We start from the raw sequence: 20,454 nt of genomic DNA, 5'->3' as shown, positions 1-20,454 counted from the left end.
TGTTTACTTTTACCCTAATCTGTGGGTTTCTATGATCCATTGTATTCATGAGAATATTGGGACACATTGCCCACGGTCCTTTCCAAGATGGCAGCATGCTCTTTGTTCTGAAAAGGCTCCTTGCCCGGCCTGCACTCCCTCCCACCATTGGTTGCCTGGGCTCTCATAGCCCAATCAGCGCAACCGGTAGGCGGGAGCCGGCACACCAACTAAGGCCCATGAGGAGGCCTTTTTCATTCATTCTCTCTCTTCTCCTGTTGAAGCACCCTCGCTGCCTCGGCTTCGGCAGCCCTCCTCCTGCGGCAACATTCTAAAGTGAGGAGCACGCTTTGGCAGGGGTAAGACCTGCATTTTGCTGTGCTCATTGCGCTGTTGCGTGATTCTCTACATTTCTGCCAAAAATTGAAGTTCGCTGCTTGGGGGGCTCACGAATGCCTGAGAGCAATCTTTGTTTACTTTTACCCTAATATGTGTGTTTCTGTGATCCATTGTATTCGTGAGCATATTGGGACACACTGCTCACGGTCCTTTCCAAGATGGCCGCATCCTCTTTTTTCTGAAAAGGCTCCTTTCCTGGCCTGCACTTCCTACCCCCATTGGTTGCCTGGGCTCTCATAGTCCAGTCAGTGCAACCGGGAGGTGGGAGCCGGCACACCGACTAAGGCCCATGAGGAAGGCCCCTGTTTGCTCCCTGTCCGCTACTTGGAGGCTTTCTGCACCCTGGCACCCGACGTTCCAATAATGATGCCACCAAATTCTTCTAGTACTCCAAACAGCTTTGACATTCACACCGCCTTAGCTATGTCTCCTGCTGTCCCCTCCTGTCCCCCTTGGCTACCTTGCCTCTCTTTCCTCCTCCTCTGTCCCACCTTAGGCTCCTTCTCCTCTGCCTGGAGTACCTCTGATTTGTACCCCTCCCCGGAAGGTCTTTAAGGCTGGCATCCTTCTTCGACTTGCCGCTCTCAACTCTCACTCTGCTGTCAAACACTCCTCTGACATCTGCCACCTCCTTGAAGAACTTCACCTCAATGTCCTCGTTCTTACCGAGACATGGTTCACGGCCAACTCTGTCACAAGCTTTGACACTCTCCTGATGGCTACAAGATCCTCATTTTTTTTAACTTTCTTTATTGACATTTCATATAAACAACAACTCTCAACCAACACCCGACCCCGCCCCTGCTGCCCACCCACCACTTACATAGGCACATGGGTTAATCGCCACACATTGAGGCGGACCAAAGTACACAACCAACAAACTACAACCTATGTCAATGAAGAGCACACGCTATACAGTGACAACTCGCAGGAGTCCATGCAGCAAAAACGAAGGGCCACAGTTCAGTGGATTCCCTCCACCTCCTCCAGTATTTCAATTTTCCAGGGCCAGATGATTATGATAAACACCACGTGGCGCATGGGTCGTTCAGTTTGGTGGTGATAAACTCAAAGGTTCCTGTGATGAACAAGAGCTAGGCCCCCTCCACTAGGTTGGTTGAGAATATATGACGTATACGCGTCCCACATCTTCCTGTCCCCCCAGCACTTCCCTTGCATTACGCCCCATCTTGATTCCATGTTGTTGCAATACAGAATGTCCTGTGACCATTGAGCAATCGTCAGGGCACCTTTCTTACCCCACCCCTTAGCAACCCTGCGCTTGGCCAAAATCAGCAGGAGGCTTATCAGTTTTCGAGTCTCTTTTGGCACCTGTGCAATGTACCCCAGCAAGCCCATTATCGGATCTGGGGCAAACCGCTGACTCGCAATTTCCCCAATCACATCAAACCCCCCCTCGCAAAATTGGCTAAGCAGTGCGCATTCCCATGCCACATGGAGAAATCCTGCAGGTTCACACCCGCACCTGATACAGGCCCCAGACCTTTGATCGAAATACTGATGTAATTGGGCCGGAGAATAGTAATATTGATGCAAGAATTTAAAATGGACGAGTTTAAAATGAGTGTTGATCGCCCCCTTTCTAGCAACCCTCGCAACAGTATGCCCATATGTCCTCCGATATCTCCCCACCCAGCAACTTTTCCCACTCCTCTCGTGATGACGTTACAGTCGATAGCTTACTCTCCAGAGCTATTGCATACAGCTTCGAGAGCATCCTCCAATCCAGGTCCCCCCCTATCACCCTGTCCAACAACCTAGCCACATGGGGTTGCTTGGGGAAGGCCAGGAATAGCCGCTGCAGCGCCACCCGAAGCCTAAAGTACAGGAATACATCCAGCGCTGATAGGGCCCCTCTACCTCTTAGCTGATCAATGGAGATGAACCTACCATTCGGGAACAAGTCTTCGAATTTAGTGACCCCCAACCGCTTCATCAAGGCAACATAACCCGCCTCACTAGTCACAGGTATCTCCGGTATAAATATGACCGGGAGTTCTGGCGAATAAAGTATACTACCCCAAGGTTTGTGTTTCAGAAGGGACCAGGCCCTACACGTTAACCCTACCAAGTTCCGGGCCACCCTCGGGCGAACCTGAGCCGTCAGAATAACCGACCTCAGCAACGCCGGCGATGCAATCGACCGTTCTACCTCAACATGCCTATGTTCAGCCGCCATCCCATACCAATACCTGAGATAGCTAGCCTGGGCCACATTATAGTATAATTCAAAATCAGGCAAAGCCAGACCTCCCTCCCGTACAGGCACAATGAGCTTGTCCCACGAGACCCGTGCTTGCTTGCCAGCCCAGAGAAACTGAATCACTGCCGATTTAAGGTCTCAGAAGTATTTCTTGGATATCCTAATGGGAACATTGAGAAACACATATAGAAGTCGGGGGAGAATGGTCATCTTGATCACAGAAACCCTACCAAACAAATTAAGCGGAAGCGAAGTCCATCTCTGCATTGCTTCCTTAACTGACTTGATCGCCTTCCCAAAGTTACTGCGGAACACCTCCTCCTCGTCCCTGGCCAAGGTGATTCCCAAATACTGGGTACTGAGCATATCCCACTGGAACCCCCATGTGTTCTGAAATCGATCCAGCCTGTCCGTCAATGGAAATATTACTGACTTGCTAGCATTCACCTTTAGCCCCGACAGCTCCCCAGATTGTTGAACATCCAGCATGACTGGATCTAGATTGACCTCAGGATGGCGTAAGGAACAGGACCATATCATCTGCATACAGCGAAATCACCACCTTGCGATTGTGTAGCTGTATCCCCCAGTGGATGTGTAGCTCCCTCACTCTTTCAGCCCAAGGCTCTATTGCCAGGGTAAACAACAGGGGGGACAGAGGACACCCCTGACGCGTTCCTCTTTCAAGCAGGATTAATGCGGTCGTCTGCCCATTGACCTTCACCCTTGCGACCAGCTTTTCATATAAGAGTGACACCAGGGACAAGAAGAACCTCCCCAAGCCCATATTCAATAGAATCGAAAGCCTTATTGGCATCCAATAAAACCGCAGCAACCCGGTCCGTACTCGGCAAGGCAGCCATTAGCCCAAACATCCGCCTCAAACCAAACGACGTCTACCGACCAGGGATAAAGCCTGCCTGATCAGCCCCAACCAGCGTTGACATCAACGGTGCCAGGCGTGACGCTAAAATTGTGGCCAAGATCTTATTGTCCAGGTTAATCAGAGATATCGGACGGTACGAGGAGCAATCTCCCTCAGGCTTCCCGGGTTTCAACAGCACTACCACCAGAGCCTCCCTAAGAGACTCTGGTAACCAACCCTCGATTACCGCTTCCTGGTATACCCGCAGCAAATAGGGTGCCAATTTATCGACATAACACTTGTAAAATTCAGATGTGAAGCCGTCTGGGCCCAGAGATTTCCCATTAGGCAGTGACTTTATGACCCCTATCACCTCATCTAGCGTCACCGGCCTGTTCAACCACTCCCTCTGCCCCTCCGAACACCAAAACAATCCCACCTGGTCGAGATAAGCATCAATATCCGCTTGCGCGGCACGGGACTGAGTAGCATACAGGCGAGTATAGAATGTGTGAAACTCACAAAGTATCGCCTCATCCTCAAAATGATCCGTCCCTCCCTTGTCCGTAATTACTTCCACCCAGCACCCCGAGTTATTCAAACGAGTAGCCCTAGCTAGCGATCGTCCCGGAGCTTGACCCTCACCATACTTCCGAGGGGCCAACCTGTCACACTCACTTTTAACCTCGTGCTGTGCCAGCGCGTGGAACTCCTGAAGCCTCCTCATTATATCTCCCTGTTGAAGGGGTAAGAGCCGCCACCTTCAAGGTACGTTTCTCCTCTTCTTTCTTAGCCAGATCTTTGCGTATTCTCTTCAATATGCTCGCCTCCTTAGCTATACATTCCCCCTGTATCACACATTTAAACCCTTCCCACAGGATACCCACCGAGGATACCGACCCCTCATTCATCTCAAAATAGCTGTCAAGGGCACTTCCTAGCTCTTCCCTAAAAACTATGTCTGTGAGCTCATCACTCTTGAATCTCAACGGGGGCCTCATCCCAGCCCGCCCCTCAACTGGATAGTTAATAAGACAGGGGCATGATCAGAGAGAGTGTGGGCTAGGATCTCCACCCTGGCTGTCTGCCCCATGAGACCCTCGGACACCAGGGGCTAGATTACAGAAACTTTGCACCGGTGCAAGTGCAAAGTTGCACAGTATTAGCACTAGGGCAAAGTTTGCCCTAGTTTTTAAAACACTGGGACATATTGGAAAACGATTGCACCATGACAAGTGCAATTTGGCATGGTGTAGGCATAGGGCAAAAAAGATAGATTTTCACTCCATTATTGCAACAGGGCAAAGTTTGCCCTAGTGCTAATACAGAATGGTATTAGCACTAGTGCAAACTTTGCCCTGGTGAAGAAATGCATCCAAAATGTATCTTTCTTGCACTAGGGCAATTATTTCCCAGGTGCTTATACAATGTCAAGGTGCATTTGTCATAGCGCAATACTTTTCTAATATGTCCCAGTGTTTTTTAAAAATAGGGCAAACTTTGCCCTAGTGCTAATACCGTGCAACTTTGCTCTTGCACCCGTGCAAAGTTTCTGTAATCTGGCCCCAGAAAGTAATCCAAGTGTGCAGATGAGTTTTGCGGTGCAGAGTAATGTGTATATTGGTTAACCGTTGGATTCCGCACCCTTCAGATATCCGCAAAGTCTCCACACCGCCAGCATACCACGGACTCTGACAGAACTCTTACTACTCAAGCGCGGAGTACTCCCCACCCGGTCTCGAGCAGGGTCCAGCACCGCATTACAATCCCCCACCCATACAATTTCCCCTTCGGGCATGTCCACTAGCTGCCGCTCCACCCACTCCAACGACTCAGCTGTGTCCTGGTTAGGGCCATAATAACAAATCAAAGTGTATAACCTCCCTTAAATAACCCCCTGCACTATGAGCGCTCTCCCCACCTGATCCCTTAGCAACTTGGTCATCCGAAATCCCACCGAACTGTGCACCAAAATACACCCCCCCCTAGAAAAGGAAGAGTATGAAGAAAAATACCTATGGCACCCCCAGCTCTTACCAAACCTAGACTCTGAATCTACTGTCAGATGGGTTTCCTGGAGAAATGCCACCCCTACTTGGTGACGTCGCAAGTATTGTAACATCTTTTGGCACTTCGGTGGGCTGTTGAGGCCCCTAACATTCCAGGTCAAAAGTGTAAGTGTCGCCATTAAGAACTACCTCAAAGCTTCCTGTCCGTGTACCTGTCAACATCCCGAATGGTCGCATATCCCGTGCCGCTAATCTCCCACCCCTCTCCCCTACCAACAACTCCCAACTTGTCGGTGCGTCCCCTCTCCTCCCCTCAACCCTCCCCCCTCTCCCACGCCGGACACCCCAACAATCCGGCCTCCCAGTTGCCCTGAACATATTCTCAACCAGCTTTCGCACCGGGGGTAGCTGCAAGCCCGACCCTCCAGCACACCACTCCGAGCATTCCGACACCTGTTCAAAAAATTAAGCTCGCACACTGTAGCAAGTCCCTCGTCCGGAGCGCAAGTACCTTTGTGCCTCCCCACATCAGGCGCCGTTGTCGCTCAGCTGTCCGGGTACTTCTGGTAACATATCCAAAAAGGATGCAGCCTCCTCAGGGGTCTGGAAAAAGAGTGATCTGACTTTATGCTCCACCCGGAGTTTGGCCAGATACAGCATCGCATATTTCATGTTTCTATCCCTCATCCACCTTTTCACATCCAGAAATGTCCTCCTGGCTGCCTGCACCTTGTCAGAGAAATCCAGGAAAAACTTGATGGTATCCCCCCCCTATAGGTGACACTCCCCTTCTCTCTTGCCTTCCGGAGCACAGTGTCCCGGTCCCGATAATTCAGCAGACGGGCTATCAGTGGTCTCGGTGAAGCTCCAGGGACCGGTCTCCTCCCGGCAGGGATTCTATGTGCCCTCTCCACCACATATAATGGGGATAACCCCTCTGGACCCAGTGCCTCCTTCAGTATTCCTTCGACCAGAGCCTCCATATCTCTCTGGTCCACCAATTCAGCCAGACCTACAATTCTAATGTTATTTCTTCTCAACCTCGATTCAAGGTCCTCCTGCTTCTCCTTGAGTTCCTTCAGGGCCTTTCTCACTCCAGCCATTTCACCCGACACTGAGGTCGCCACGTCCTCCACACCGGATATCCGACCCTCTGCCTCATCCAGCCGTTTCCCATCAAGAGACCGTATCCCAGACTGCAACTGCGTAAACATGACCTTGAAGTCCTGAAAAGCCGCAGTAGGGTCTGTGTCAGATTCTGGGGTTCACTGATCAGGTAAATCCACCATTGCCCCACTGCTTTTGGCCTGAGCACGTATTTCAAAGTGCAGTCTGGATTGTACAAGATCCTCTTTGCACCTAGATTCTCTAGGTCCGGAGGGGGTGTAGCCCTGATCTTTGCTAAATGGATTCCAGCCTCTATTATTCCCACTCAGACTTACTCCTCTCTTGAATGCCTTTTCTGCAGGCTCTCTCTCTCTCCTAGACATTCTATTACTGTGGTTACTATCTACGGGCCTCCAGCTCAAATCACCTAATTTCTCTCTGAGTGGGCGGACCACTCCTCCTTCCTCCTGGCCTCAACCACTCAAATTCTCCTCCTTGGTGACCTCAATATCCATCTAGACTCTCCTTGTTCATCTTCTGTACTTTTCCATGACCTCTGTGATTCCCTCTCCCTTTCTATCCTCCCCTCGGGCCTGACTCACTCTGCAGGGCACACGCTTGATGTTTTGATCTCCTTGGACCTCCCCCTCTCCATCCCTCTGACCACTCCTCTCTTCTGGAGTGATCACTCCCTCCTCTCAGCTCTCCCTTGTGCTCCGAGACCCCTGACCGGCCCATAGAGTTGGAGTTTGCTCAGAAGCACTTTAAGACAAGATAGCTGCACCCGTGAGATGGATAGGGCTGCAGATTCATTACTCCAACACCAATCAATAAGGACAACTCAAGTGTTTGGCAAAGGGAGTCCGTTTAATGACAAGTACAAAAAAACAGGGAGTTATGAATATCAGCAATGGTGCGATCTTCCTTCTCGCTTCAACTCCAACAAACCTCATAAAAAAACCCATCATTTATACTAATAATTCATCATCACTGATGTGTAACGCTTAAAAGTTGGCATGCAGTACTATTGGTTCAGTAAAAGTAACTTTAATATAAGTACTATATCTGTATATGGTAACGTAGTACGGGGATTGGGTAAACACTGTCAGGTGGACATCTAAGCCCTACCTCTAAAATGGCTACTGCAGACGTCACTACAAGTACAACATCCTATTTGTTCCACTAACTATAGGACCCTAGATTACTAGGTCCGCTGTGATTGGGTTGGCACCAACCGCATGCATACCTTTTCACTTTTCTTAGCAGCACGCAGAATAGTCGACCAGGTGCAGGGTGACCCTCAGCTCACCCGGCCTTCCTCCAATCAATCATTACTTTAGTGGCTATGTGTCAATTATTTAGCAGTGGTCGGCCTCGAGACTGCATCTTCTGCTTCGATATCTTCTCCTTGCTCACATTCATGTGTAGGTGTGGGGGTCTTGCTTCTGTTCATTTGGCTGGTCACGTGATTCAGACACCGTGGATTTGCCTTTTGTTCAACAATTTGTGTATTTGATTTTATGTTCACCCACTACCTGCCTTTGCCTTCTTATCTTTCTCCTTCAAGGCAGTATATTCTGGTCCTTGCTTCAGTTAATTGTAGCTACTGCTTGTTCATTTTGATGGATACGACCTTGGTTCCCTAGGCACGAGTTGCCTCTGCTGAGTTTCGGTTCTGCTGCTTAGCTCCTGATCTTGTTGAATGTGAAACCTTTCTTGACTGGCCTAAGTAATTTTGGTTAATTCTGCTTTTATGCAAAGTGAACGTATACTTCATGTAAAGTGCTTTAATTGAGGTAGATATGTATATGGCGCTTGCCGCACTATTCCTCTACTAAGCATAGCAAGCCGCATGATTCCATTAGCTTTCTTGCGGTTCCAAGCATATGTACATGTGTAAACTGGTCAAATACCTCTGACATGTTTACAGCTTAAGCTTCTTTTATTTGACATCGCCTTCACACTCTAAATTCACGTTATCCTTATTCATGGCGTTTTTGCCTCTTTATGTCATTCTCTGGTTGTCATTTCTTCTATAGGTGAGTCAGGTTTTGGTTCTTGTGACGTCACCATTCGTATTCCATTAAGACCTTTTTAGTTTCTTCAGGGACTGTACTCAGACGATCTTCATTTCGTCTCATTTGTTGATATGGCTTTCTCAATGGGTACCTTACTGTCCATGGTTTCCTTGGTACTGGTACTTTAGGCATTGTTTTTCTGATAGGTACTGGAAAGAGCCCTACCGCGGCTCTCTGCTGGTTTATTTGCTCATCATACGTCACATATCTCGGTGTGAACGTTCCTGGTTCTTCAAAATGGGCGGTTGGAGTGCAGGCTGTATTTGGGACCTCCTCTACATGCACTCTTCCCCCCAGGCCAAACCTACCCAACACTGCCACCTACCTTCTCGGACATCCGGCCCATGAAGCGTCTGTCATTGGAGGTTTTCACTGCCACCTTCCCCCCCTCCCCCCCATTGGCTGACTCACATCCTGACACAGCCCTGTCTCTGCTCTACTCTTCTCTCTCTGATACTTTTGATGCTCTTGCCCTTGTCATGAGGATCCGCTTGAAGTCCAAAGCCAAATGCAATTCTTGGTGTGACTCTGACCTAGCTACTCTTAAACGTAAGTGTGGGGCGGCTGAGAGGAAATGAAGGGTTTCTTGTTCATCCTCTGATAAACTGGCCTGTTGCCTGCACCAAAGGCAATACTGACTCTCTGTCTGCACCAAGAAGAGAGCCCACATCCAAGCCTTTGTCTCTGCGGCATCTAATAACTCGGTCGAACTGTTTAAATCTGCAAGGAGCTGGCCAACCGTGCTGCAGTCTCTACCCCTCCTATCTCCTCACAGGCTCTTTGCAATGCCCTTGCATCTCACTTCATCTCAAAAACCCAGGACATACTGTCAACCCTCTCCTCCCCTCTTCTCCCTTCTCCTTTTGTGAACGTTGACCCTCCTTCTGCCACCCACCGCCCCTCCCTCTTTCTCGTCCTTTCCTCTTTTCTCCCCTGACGAGGTCACTAGACAAGTCCGATCTATGAGAGCCTCATCAAAACAGGTTCATCCCTGTTCCTCTAAAACCATCAAGGACCACATTGATACCTCGATCCTGCCCCTGCTGATTTCTGCAACCACTCCTTTGCTTCAGGAGCCTTCCCCTCCCCTCTGAAGCATTCTCTTGTGCATCCTCTTCTCAAGAAACCCACAGCTGATCCTTCTTGTCCCAATAACTATCGCCCAATTTCCATTACTCCTTTTCTGGGCAAACTCCTGGAAAAGCTGGCCATCTCTCAGCTCAACCTTCATTCTGATTCTGTTGGTTGTCTCCACGACCATCAGTCTGGCTTTGGAGCTGCCAGACGCATGGAAACTGCTCTCGTGAACATCTGTGAAGACCTGCTCTCCAACCTTGACTCTAACATTCCCTCTGTCCTCATCGTACTCGATCGCGCTTCTGCCTTCGACGCAGTCAACCATTCCATCCTGCTCAACCGTCTCCGTGACAACCTGGGTATTACCAATCAGGCTCTGGCCTGGCTGACCTCTTTCCTCTCTGATCGACCCTTCCAGGTCCAACTTGGGTCCTTCCATTCATCTATCTCTCTCTCAACCTGTGGTGTTCCCCGGGGGTCTTACCTCTCGCCCTGGCTGTTCAACCAATACCTGGCAACTCTCACCCTCTGCATTGCCATTTTCTGCATCAATTTCCAGTGCTATGCTGATGACACTCAACTAATTTTCAGGCTTCCGTCGGCCACCTCCTCTCCTTCGCTCATCTCGGATTGCGTAACTGCCATTCAGGGTTGATGTGCCGCCAACGATCTCTGCCCAAATGCCAGCAAGCCAGAGATCCTCCTCATCGGCACACCTTCACCCTTCTTTCCCCTCACCCTCTGGCCAGCCTCCCTTGGCCCTCCTCCTACCCCCACCTGTGAGGCCATAAACCTTGGGGTCATCTTTGAGTCCACGCTCTCCTTCTCTGCCCACATCTCTGATGTCTCTAAAAAAGTAAACTTCTTACTGCAGCTCCTCAGAGGTACTCTGCCTTTCCGCAGAAGCTCATTGTCTCCTGAGCCCTGGTTCACTCCAGGATGGACTACTGCAACAGCCTCTTTCAAAATCTACCTGCCTCTACTCTCCGCCCTCTACAACTCATCCAGAACAGGACCGCAAGACTTGTCCTTGGCTTCAAGCCCTGGGATCGTGTCTCTCCAGACCTGAAATCTCTCCACTGGTTCTGAGTGGACGCAAGGATTACATTCAAAACCCTTTGCATTGTCCACAAGGCTTTCTGGGGCCTGGGTCCCAAACACCTTCAGCTATCCCTGCGTAATAAGCTCCCCTCTCGAGCTCTTCGCTCTTCTACCTCTAACTCCCTCAGGGTAATTCGATTTTCAAAGAAATGAGCTGGTGGCTAGATCTCTGTCTTCGGCTGGGGCCTCCCTCTGGAACAAGTTCCTGCCACTCTGAAACTTGAGTACAACCATCCCTGGTTCCGGAAGCACCTCAAGACCTTCCTCTTTGCTTCTGCCTTCGCCTCTCCTCTCCCCTGCTGATCTTTTTCTCTCTCTGCACCGTGCAAATGGTCCTACCCTCTGTCTTCCGGGCCCAGGTACCTGGTCACCCTGCCACCCGCCCGCGCTGCCTCCGGGCAATCCCTACAGTGGGGTCTGTATCTGTAACCATGCAGCCCCCCTTTATTTCCAGCACTTATCAGACATACCCTGTCTGCTGCCACAACCCAGCACTTGCCACTTGTTGGCCGCACTACCACTGTTTGTGGCTTTTATTATGTATTTATTTTATTATTTATCTGTTTTTCCTTTGCTCTGCACTTTCCACCTCTCCCCCCTGCCATTCACTTTTCCCCTTTCCCTCTCTCTTGCACTTGCGCGTTCTCAATGTCACTGGGCCTAGTAAGATCACTGTTTTTCTTGTGTTCTGCCTTATTCCCCTCCCTTGCCTTGTCGCGCTCTGTAGCACTTGTGTACGAGCGCAATACAAATAAAATATCATATCATACCATACCAGTGGATTGCCGCCAGACCCGTAATAATTTACCAGCGCCTGACTTCCCGGTGTCACCAGGCTATTACAAGTCCGGCAGCCGGGAAGTCAGGTGCCGGTAATTTTATAATCCACATTCTCATACTATGGGAGTGGGGACATGGAAGCACTGACACCATTGTTAAAGGTGCTGGTGTTTCCTTGACAGGTTTGCTTACCGTGACAGAGTCAGACCTGTTGGGAACAGCAGCTCAGGCAGGCAAACCCGTAGTTTGCCGGTCCGGAAATAAGGGTGCCGATGAGCTTACCGGCACCCTTCTTTCCGGACCAGAAGACTTGTCGTGAAGCCCTATGAGGGGATTTTGCCGCTATCACTGGCCGTGCCGGTAATACAGGCAGTTTTTTGTTGTTAGCGGTCAGATTTACCTCCAGCTCTTAACTGTAAGTATATCCTTATCCCCTACTAGGAAAGTTGTAGTTGGTCGGTCCATTGTTACCAGCACTTTTACTGTGTTCCGGCCATCTCGTAATGAGGCCAATAGATTTTTATTCTGTACTTCAGTATTTATATGAGCGGCTTGATATTGTTCTGACACCCCCACACCCTTTAGCATTGGTCCTTCCGCTGAGAGGGATCTCTGACAGGGAGATCATGAACAGTGGAAACAGAAGCATTTCTTTGTTAAATACTGGCTGCACTCAGGAATTCCACAGCCATTCCCACAATACGCCATCTGTCTGATCTGGTGGTTGGCTGGAAGCCATTTGCATGGGCAAATTCTATTTTGGGAGTTATGCCATCCACAAAATGCAGTTTTTAAATTACTTGGAACCAAAATTGGAACTCGCAAGTCAGGAGAAAGTCTAGTTATTTTGCCCCGATTTGTTGGAATTTTTTGTAATAACCTAGTAGTGAAGCTCTGCCGATGTCCATATAAGTGGTATGTTGCCCGTTCCCTTTCTACATCTTTCATTTACTTTTTCATGTTATTATTGAGCATTTGTAGTGTGCAATTACACCTACACCAAAACCATCAGCACCCTGGTACACGCATGAACTCAAACTCAGCAAAAAAGTAATCAGGAAACAAGAAAAAACCTGGTGCCGTTTCAGGACTGCATTCAACCTGGCGCTAAGCAACCCGCCGACAACTAATCAACACAGCCAAGGCCTCCTACTATCAGAATACATAGCAGAAGCCGACAAAAAAAGCAGTCAAGTCTTCAAAGTGGTCAAGCAGAGCGCCAACCTTCTACCCAAACCTGCCTTACCACACTCCAACGAGAAAATCCACTGCCATCAATACCTTCATCGACAAAATCAACAGAATTCGCCTGCACATAGATGTCTGCTCAGCATCCACAGACCCACCTCACATCCCCCTTTGCGAAATTTCAACACCCTGGACAACATTCAAGACACTCTCGGCAGAGGATCTGGTAGAAATCACGGATGCCCTCAAAGCCACATCGTATACAGATGACATCCTCCAAGCATCCATCCTCAGGACCCTGCCTGCAGAAGATCTCCTTCCCTACCTGGAGATCCTCAACAGCTCTCTAACTCAAGACACCTTTCCATCGACCCTAAAAACAGGACATATCCTCCCCCTGCTACAGAAACCCACTCTGGATCCAGACATCATAGTTAACTATCACCCCATCACCCATCTTCCCTTCCTACATAAGATTATCGAAAAAGCAGTAGCCACACCAATGCAGCAACACATTGACACCAACAATCTCCTCCAAACTTACCAATCCGGATTCAGACCCAGATTCAGTACAGAGACAGCAACCAAACAGGTGGTTGACGACGCCCTCAACATCCTTGACGACAGCCACCCCTATCTTCTGGTTCTACTTGACCTCTCGCAAGCTTTCGACACAGTAGGCCACCAGGCGCTTACGGACACCCTACATTGGCACATGGGGATCAGCAACCTTGTCCTACGCTGGTTCAAGTCCTACCTCGGCAACCGCAAGACGTTTGTTCAGATGGACTCCTCTAGATCACCAATTCTACCCATAACTTGTGAAATCCTGCAGGGTTCCATCCTCTTCCCAGTGAACTTCAATCTATACATGGAGCCTCTGGGAGCCCTCTTAGCCACATAAAACATCCACATCCACCAATACGCCGACGACACACAGCTATTCCTCAAGATCGACTCCATCAAGGACATCCATAGGCTCAATGCCTCTCGCTGATCCGGTCTTAGATGTCCAGTGCATACTTGAAGCTCAACCCCTCTAAGACCGAATTCCTACTCCTCACCAACAGCACTAAACACCCATACATATAGACCTGACTATCAACCATGAACTCTGAGAGATTCACACCCAAGCTCACCTCCTGCGCCAAGTCCCTCAGGTTCCACATCGACAAACATCTCTCCTTCAAGACACACATAGCTAAGAAAACTCAGACAGCTTTGTATCAGCTTTCCCTCCTGCTAAACGTCAATCCCATCCTCACTCCAGACAGCTTTAGATCTACCGTTCAAGCACTGGCCCTATCCCATCTGGAAGGGGGCAATGCACTCCTTGAAGGACTCCCGTCATCCTCCCTTGTGCCCCTGAGAAGTATCCTTCATGTGGGCGCACACCTTATCAAGGGTTTACACAGATACAACCACATCACCCCGGCCCTCAGCGACCTTCACTGGCTCTCACTGCACGCACACATCCCCTTCAATTCTTGCTGCATCATTTATAAGGCAGTCGTCCTCAAGTCAACCAGCTGCTTCATGGCAAAACTCTGCATCTCCGGTGTACTGTGCCCCACCAGCAGCCAGGACATGTGCAGACTTACAATCTGCTGCTGCAAAAAGGAAAGGAACAGAAAACAAGCCTTCTCTGCCTATACCCCAAGACTATGGAACCGCTTCACCGCCTGCATCAGACTTGCCCCCACGCTTCTACAATTCAGAAAAGAACTCAGGACCCACCTCTTCAAGGAGTCTCTCCTCCTCAACACCTAGGCCATCACGTCGCCCCTCGTGCCATCTGACTCGCGCCTCTGCTCCCCGCCACTCGGTACAGCTGTAACCCTCTTCTGTGCCCCTCTGTATCCTACCCCCCGTTGTTTATCTGTTCTGTTGTTACCAGTGAAAAGTGCTCGGTTATGCATCTGTAATGTTGTACACCTCTGTAAAGCACTCCGTTATGTATCTGTATTGGTGTATACCTCTGTAAAGCACTCAATTCCTTCTCGAAGCTAGGTCTGCGCTCAATAAATACAATAATAATAATAATAATAATACTGCATAGCCACTTAAGAGTGTGGAAAATAGAAAACGAGGCGTGGCAGGAGAGCATATCAGTGAGACAGTATTCCTGGGAGTGGAGTAGGATGTGAGGGTTAGAAAGAGCCCACGAAAACGCAAGGGATCTCATAAGCTCAGGATTCTCACCCAAGGAATGAGAACAGGTCTTCTCAGAAATGGCAAGACATGGAAGCAGATCTGCAGCCTCCCTTCTCCTGGCTGATCTTCAGGTCCTGTCCTTGGGAATCCATTTGCCAGGATGTGATGGAAAGTAGCCGTGTACTGCCGTGTGGGGGATGCATGTGGCACTGCATTAGAACTTGGATGAGACCGAAGGCAATGCAATTGACACTGGCCTTGAGATGTCTAATCATGAGCTTCCAAACGATAAACAAGCATGTCTTCATTATTTTGATTGGAACGGAAGTGGGGGGAGTCACTAAATTCATAATAGCAAGCATTTGCTTGGCACAGTCGTGAGACTGATGAGCCGCAGCACGACCGTGAGTGAGCATAATGTGGTCGTCACAAGACCGAGCATTAGCTGAATATTCCTGTAATGGGAACATTCTCCTTCACAGTATGGTATTTGATTTCTCTTTTTATTACTGGAGTTTTCCTCATAAGCAGCTTATACATTTGTCTCAGTATTACCTGCAACTCGTTCACATATTTTTTTCAATGTGCCAATATTTCTTGTAATTTCTTTAAACAACCATAACTTGTTAGACAAAGTTAATAGGACTCACTGTAACTCTTAATCCCATGTGCACTTAAGTTATGTTACGTTATGCTATGTTGATTTATACCACGCATCGCTACCATCCAGGGCGGTCACCAGGCACTCACGTGGCTCTGCAAGCGAAGAGGGTGGGTTGTGTTAGTGAAGATAGGATGAAAGGATAGGTTCAGAACCAGGAGAAACTGGCATCTGTGTGCGCTGTCTTGCGTGTGGAAGTTGGTTGAGAGACCGGGCTTCTTGTAATCGTAAGGATAGGACTCAGTACCTCGGATGTGTGCTGGTGTTTTATGTTGCGTGTGTGCGTCGTATGAGGTTAGTGTGGGGTTACGGTCGTGTGCACTGGTTAGTTGTGTCCATAAGGGGTGCAGTGTCTTGGATGTCTGTTAGGTGTTTGACTTACGTCTGCCCATCTTTCCATTAGCAACTTGGGGCCCATTATTCAACTTATTGATACAGCAGGAAACTGTTCCACAGTGTCAGTGTTTTTTAATACCTTTTTAGGGAACTCTGTTTAGTAAAGAGAACATATAGCAATTTTATGCTTAGACGGGGGAACGGGTGTCGTGACCGACCTTCTGTATTGCCTTACAGTGTCCAGATTGTAAGAGCACTGTTGATGAACCTGTGCAGACTCCCTTGCAATGACATTTAAAACGGAAGATTAATGAAGTTTAAAGGGCCAGTATGCCATGGATGTATGTTTTTGGAATGGCCTGTATATGTGGGCCTCCACGTTAATAGCCGATCTTCATGATCTCTTTACAATCTTCATCTCCTTCCTTGCCTCTCCTCTCAGGTGCAGATTGCTCTGTTTCACTGTAACTCTGGTGGTTGGTCCAAGGATGGAGACGATGGGTTCCATGTCGCCTACAGAATATCAAAGAGCAGTGTGCTTCCTTCCAAGTGTTCTCTTTGGCCTGCCAAATAATTGTGAGGCTAGGGAAAATAATGGCTGCGTGTCTGCCACAAAAATAAAATGTGCCCTGGTATTTTAGTATGGTTTATCAAAAGCCTATTTTTTGATGGCTACCATTTTAATTTAAACCAAATCCAGATCTTTATCCATTCCTGGCAAAAATGTAGTTTCTTCGGAGTCTGGAGGGTAATCATGTAATTTCCACAGACTCAGGCACTATTAACCATATAGGTTCACTCCATAGATACATGTTCCTTTTTAGATACATTTTCCTTTAAAGTGTGTCCAGAAGTTCTCTCTGGTAGAGAGTCTTAGTGATGATCTATCAGAAATGCTGAACTCCGCCTTACTTGGAGATCAGTCTTGTTGATGTGTGCAATGCATGCAGGTGACCTGTACAACTCATGATCTTCTATCTGGGAATTTCCTTTCATCTGCCTTTTCTGTTTTGCCTTATTCAGTTTCAACTACAAATTCCTCCATAACGGGGCCGTGAATGATGTCCTCTTGACAGAGCACCCTGTTCGAATTGGCGTTCTTCTGGATTACAACAATGGAAGGCTTGTGTTCTTCAACGTCGAGAAGAAGCAGCTACTGTTCACCATCAGACACAGGTTCACCAACTCCTCCCATCCAGCCTTTGCTCTGGAGGCGCCAGGGGAGATGCACCTGCACACAGGGGTCGAAATGCCAGCGTTTACAAAGCTCAGCTAACACCTCCATCCACATCTGTTCATAGATCTATTGTCCAAGAAGACACCTCTGGGCCTTCAGAGTCGCCCCGTAATGTAGCGTTCCTCAAGAGAAAGAAGCGCTTGGGGATTGTGGGCGTGGAGAAGAATGTTATACTCAAATGCATGAGAAGCAATTTTTTTGTGGTACCAAATACGATGCTACAGTAGATCGCTTTTTTAAAATTTTCTCGTGCGGATCACCACACGCATAGTTCTCAATTTACTGTACAAATGACCACATATGAGTAGTGGTAAAAATATGGTAATTGGTTACATTTGAGCAATAAAAACATCAATGAGGTTTAAAATGTAAATTTCTCAAATTTTTAAAGGCAGGTTTATCAAGAATCTAATTGTGTCGTTTTTTCTACGCTTTCTTTAGTCCTTTTGATCACAGTCGTTGATGAACTGCGTTGATTATTAGAACCTGTTCACTGTGTCCTAACTGTGTTGCATTGTTTTGTGGACTATAACGCTTCTGGCGTTGGTGTTCTATAGATTGAATGAAACTAACCCGCTATGGGTGGACTTGGTTGCTTTTCTCATTTAATATTTATTATTTATTTTGAATTCTCATGTTGCGCCATATTATTGAGACCTCATGGTGACAGGCCCATGGTAGGTGCAGTGAGCCCAAGGTAGGCAGATTGAATTTAGTTATTCATTTTGGCTTACTTTTCTTCTCCGTATTTGTACTTTTGTCTTTTAATTTCAAGACCATACTCAGGTTGCAACACAGAATCATGGGAGTTTTCCCTGTGCTGCTCTATTTGCATCTGAAACAAGGATGTCATGAGCTGTGCAAAGGGTGGGGTGTGGGGTGGGTTCTCTGTGTGTGCGCTTTTAGGGGGAAAACACAATTTTAGTACACCTGTATTCAGCGGGAAAGTTCTCCTTTAGCTGTGTGGCCTCATGTTCCCAGAAGTTGTCTTCCTGGGGACTTTCAATCTGGCGGCTTTCTTGTATTTTACTTACATCAAGAGTACTGCTCTCACTGGCATCTTTTCCGAATTGAATTTGAGAGTTGAGGTATGCACCACACCTCCAAAAATGTTTGAAAAGATATGGCCAAACTATGTTTTTTAAAGTGTGTTTTCACATATATTATCTATAAAGCTGTGCTTAAAGACAGCTCTGAAGGGGAGTTCATGAAGAGTCCAGTTTTATCCCAGGATTACTGTTCCACAGCAATGGAACACAGAATGATGTGTCCATCATAACACTGGCAGCCCGTTAGAAACAGTGGCTGCGCAGCAGGGAAATGTTCACACGAATCACGCCACAAGAGAAACAGCGCCTCTGTGTTGCAACACTTCCTTTTGTTTTGCTACAGGATGGGCTTGGCGTAGACAAGTACCTCAATCGCGCTACCCTCTACAACTGGAGCCCGCCCGCAGAGACCTCACGGGTTAAAGTTGGGGGTCTAGCGGTTGCTCTTCAGAAATGGCAAGATTCCTTTATTTCACGTGATTTGCCATCCTACTGGAATCTTCTTAGCTGAATTTCGCAAAATAGCCATTCCGTTCAGCATGCTATAGCGTCAATGGCGTAGTAACAACACAGGCAGTATTAATACTCCACTCCCTAAAGCATAAAACACTATAGGTCCCTCGTTTTGAGTTGCACTCGTGACCATTCGGTTTGGACAGATGCCACCAGTGTCTCAGTTAAACTCTTTTGGGACTTTTTAAAGTTGGGGAAAAGGACAAAATCTTCAAAAGAATGGGAATAGGAAGTCAAGACTTACATAAAGTATTTGAAACCATAGATTATGGATATTGGATTCTCAGAAGTGCTCTTAAACCTGCTGATGGTATTATTATTTTCATTGAACGTCTCCCAGAGTCCCTTCAGGTACTTCCTGTGGCCAGATTGGCTCGTTTTCAAATCCAATTCGTACTTTGGCTTCCATTTTTTGGTCAGACTTACAAAACAAAAGAGCACGTGCATTCTAGCCGTCCTGTTTACCTTACAAAGAAATTGCCTTTCTTTTGTCATGAGGAAGTTTACTCCCAAAATCTCAAGCATGTACGTACGTTTTTTGGACCTGGAATTTTGTGACTTCCACAAAAAGTTTACTGAAGCTCAGGCTGGCATCGTAGAATGCTTCCCTGTTTATGGAGTGACCAGTTAGCTCTAGGATTTAAACCCCTGTGTTTTGCACATTATTGTGTTGCTCTTGTGCCCTGGGATCTGTGTGCGATGAGTAGAGGATGCTTTGGGGAGACAGAAGCTCATATAAATGAGGGATCTTTACTGTAAAATAGCTTATAAATCTCAAATGCCAGAGGTTACCTGAGGCTGCACCTGGCTTAGAATGAAAGAATAAAGGACTGTAGGCTAGTGAATTACAAACTGGATCCAATGACAGGTAGACAATTCTCACAACAAACTAAAGCCCTTCATTCTAGGCTGCAATAGCCCTGACCTTTACGAAAAGTCTTAAATACTTCCCAAAATACTCGTCAAATTTTGCAACATTCCTCATCAAGGGACAGCCTCTTTGTCGCAATAATATGAAGTTCAAATAAAGTCACTCATTTGGGAATAGACAGATGGAACCGCGAGATGCATGAAAGTGGGGGTATAGAACCATGGAAGAGGCACGTCGGAAACAGACAGAGGACCATTTATTGGGCCCCAGATGCTGCATTCTACTCTATACCTGCAGAATAGCTTCCAAGGTGTTTCCTGGATAAAATAAACAGATGTAAGAACATATATGCTGTCTGTAATCATCTTTCTTATTAGCTTATGAACTTTTTCATGGTTTTTGTGAATGGACAGATTGTTTTTATTGCATTTTCTTGCTTTCGTCTAATTAATTTCATATTGATATTTTGTTCTCCTTTTGTTTGCAAGACTTGAAAATGTGACTTGAATTCCTTCCGTGGGCACAATAAAGTAGCTTGTATTTTACTGTAAAATGTATCACATTTTGGTTTTATTTGCATCACATACTCTTTTTAAAATAAGCTGCAGCAGGCATGCCAGGAGCATCCATGTGCTTCCAAATGTTCTATAAACTGCCATCATGCTGTACGCAGTTTCCTTATATTCTCAACATGTAAACATCTAATTAGCTTTGGTCCAGAAGTGGATCTTTACTGCCACCCAATGAGGCAAAATCTTAGTCCATGGACGTAAGCTTTAAACGTGTGTATGGCAGGATGTCCCTTACCAGATTTGTTTGGGGTGGA

At 47.5% G+C, this 20,454-nt stretch overlaps 1 protein-coding gene across 2 annotated transcripts in view; it reads left to right on the top strand.

The window, feature by feature from the left end:
- Window positions 1–20,181, top strand: part of CMYA5 (cardiomyopathy associated 5) — a 538,811-nt gene extending 518,630 nt beyond the window's left edge. For both annotated transcript variants that reach the window (XM_069627405.1, XM_069627406.1), the window contains exon 13: window positions 16,982–20,181. In XM_069627405.1, coding sequence (XP_069483506.1) covers window positions 16,982–17,234 — 253 coding nt within the window. In that variant the 3' untranslated portion in view covers window positions 17,235–20,181. The remainder of the gene's footprint in view (window positions 1–16,981) is intronic.
- The last annotated feature ends 273 nt before the right edge of the window (window positions 20,182–20,454 follow it).

This window comes from Ambystoma mexicanum, chromosome 6p (assembly GCF_040938575.1).
Source record: "Ambystoma mexicanum isolate Mex_15411 chromosome 6p, UKY_AmexF1_1, whole genome shotgun sequence".
In the NCBI taxonomy this organism is placed as follows: domain Eukaryota; kingdom Metazoa; phylum Chordata; class Amphibia; order Caudata; family Ambystomatidae; genus Ambystoma; species Ambystoma mexicanum.
This window is presented reverse-complemented; position numbering and strand designations above follow the sequence as displayed.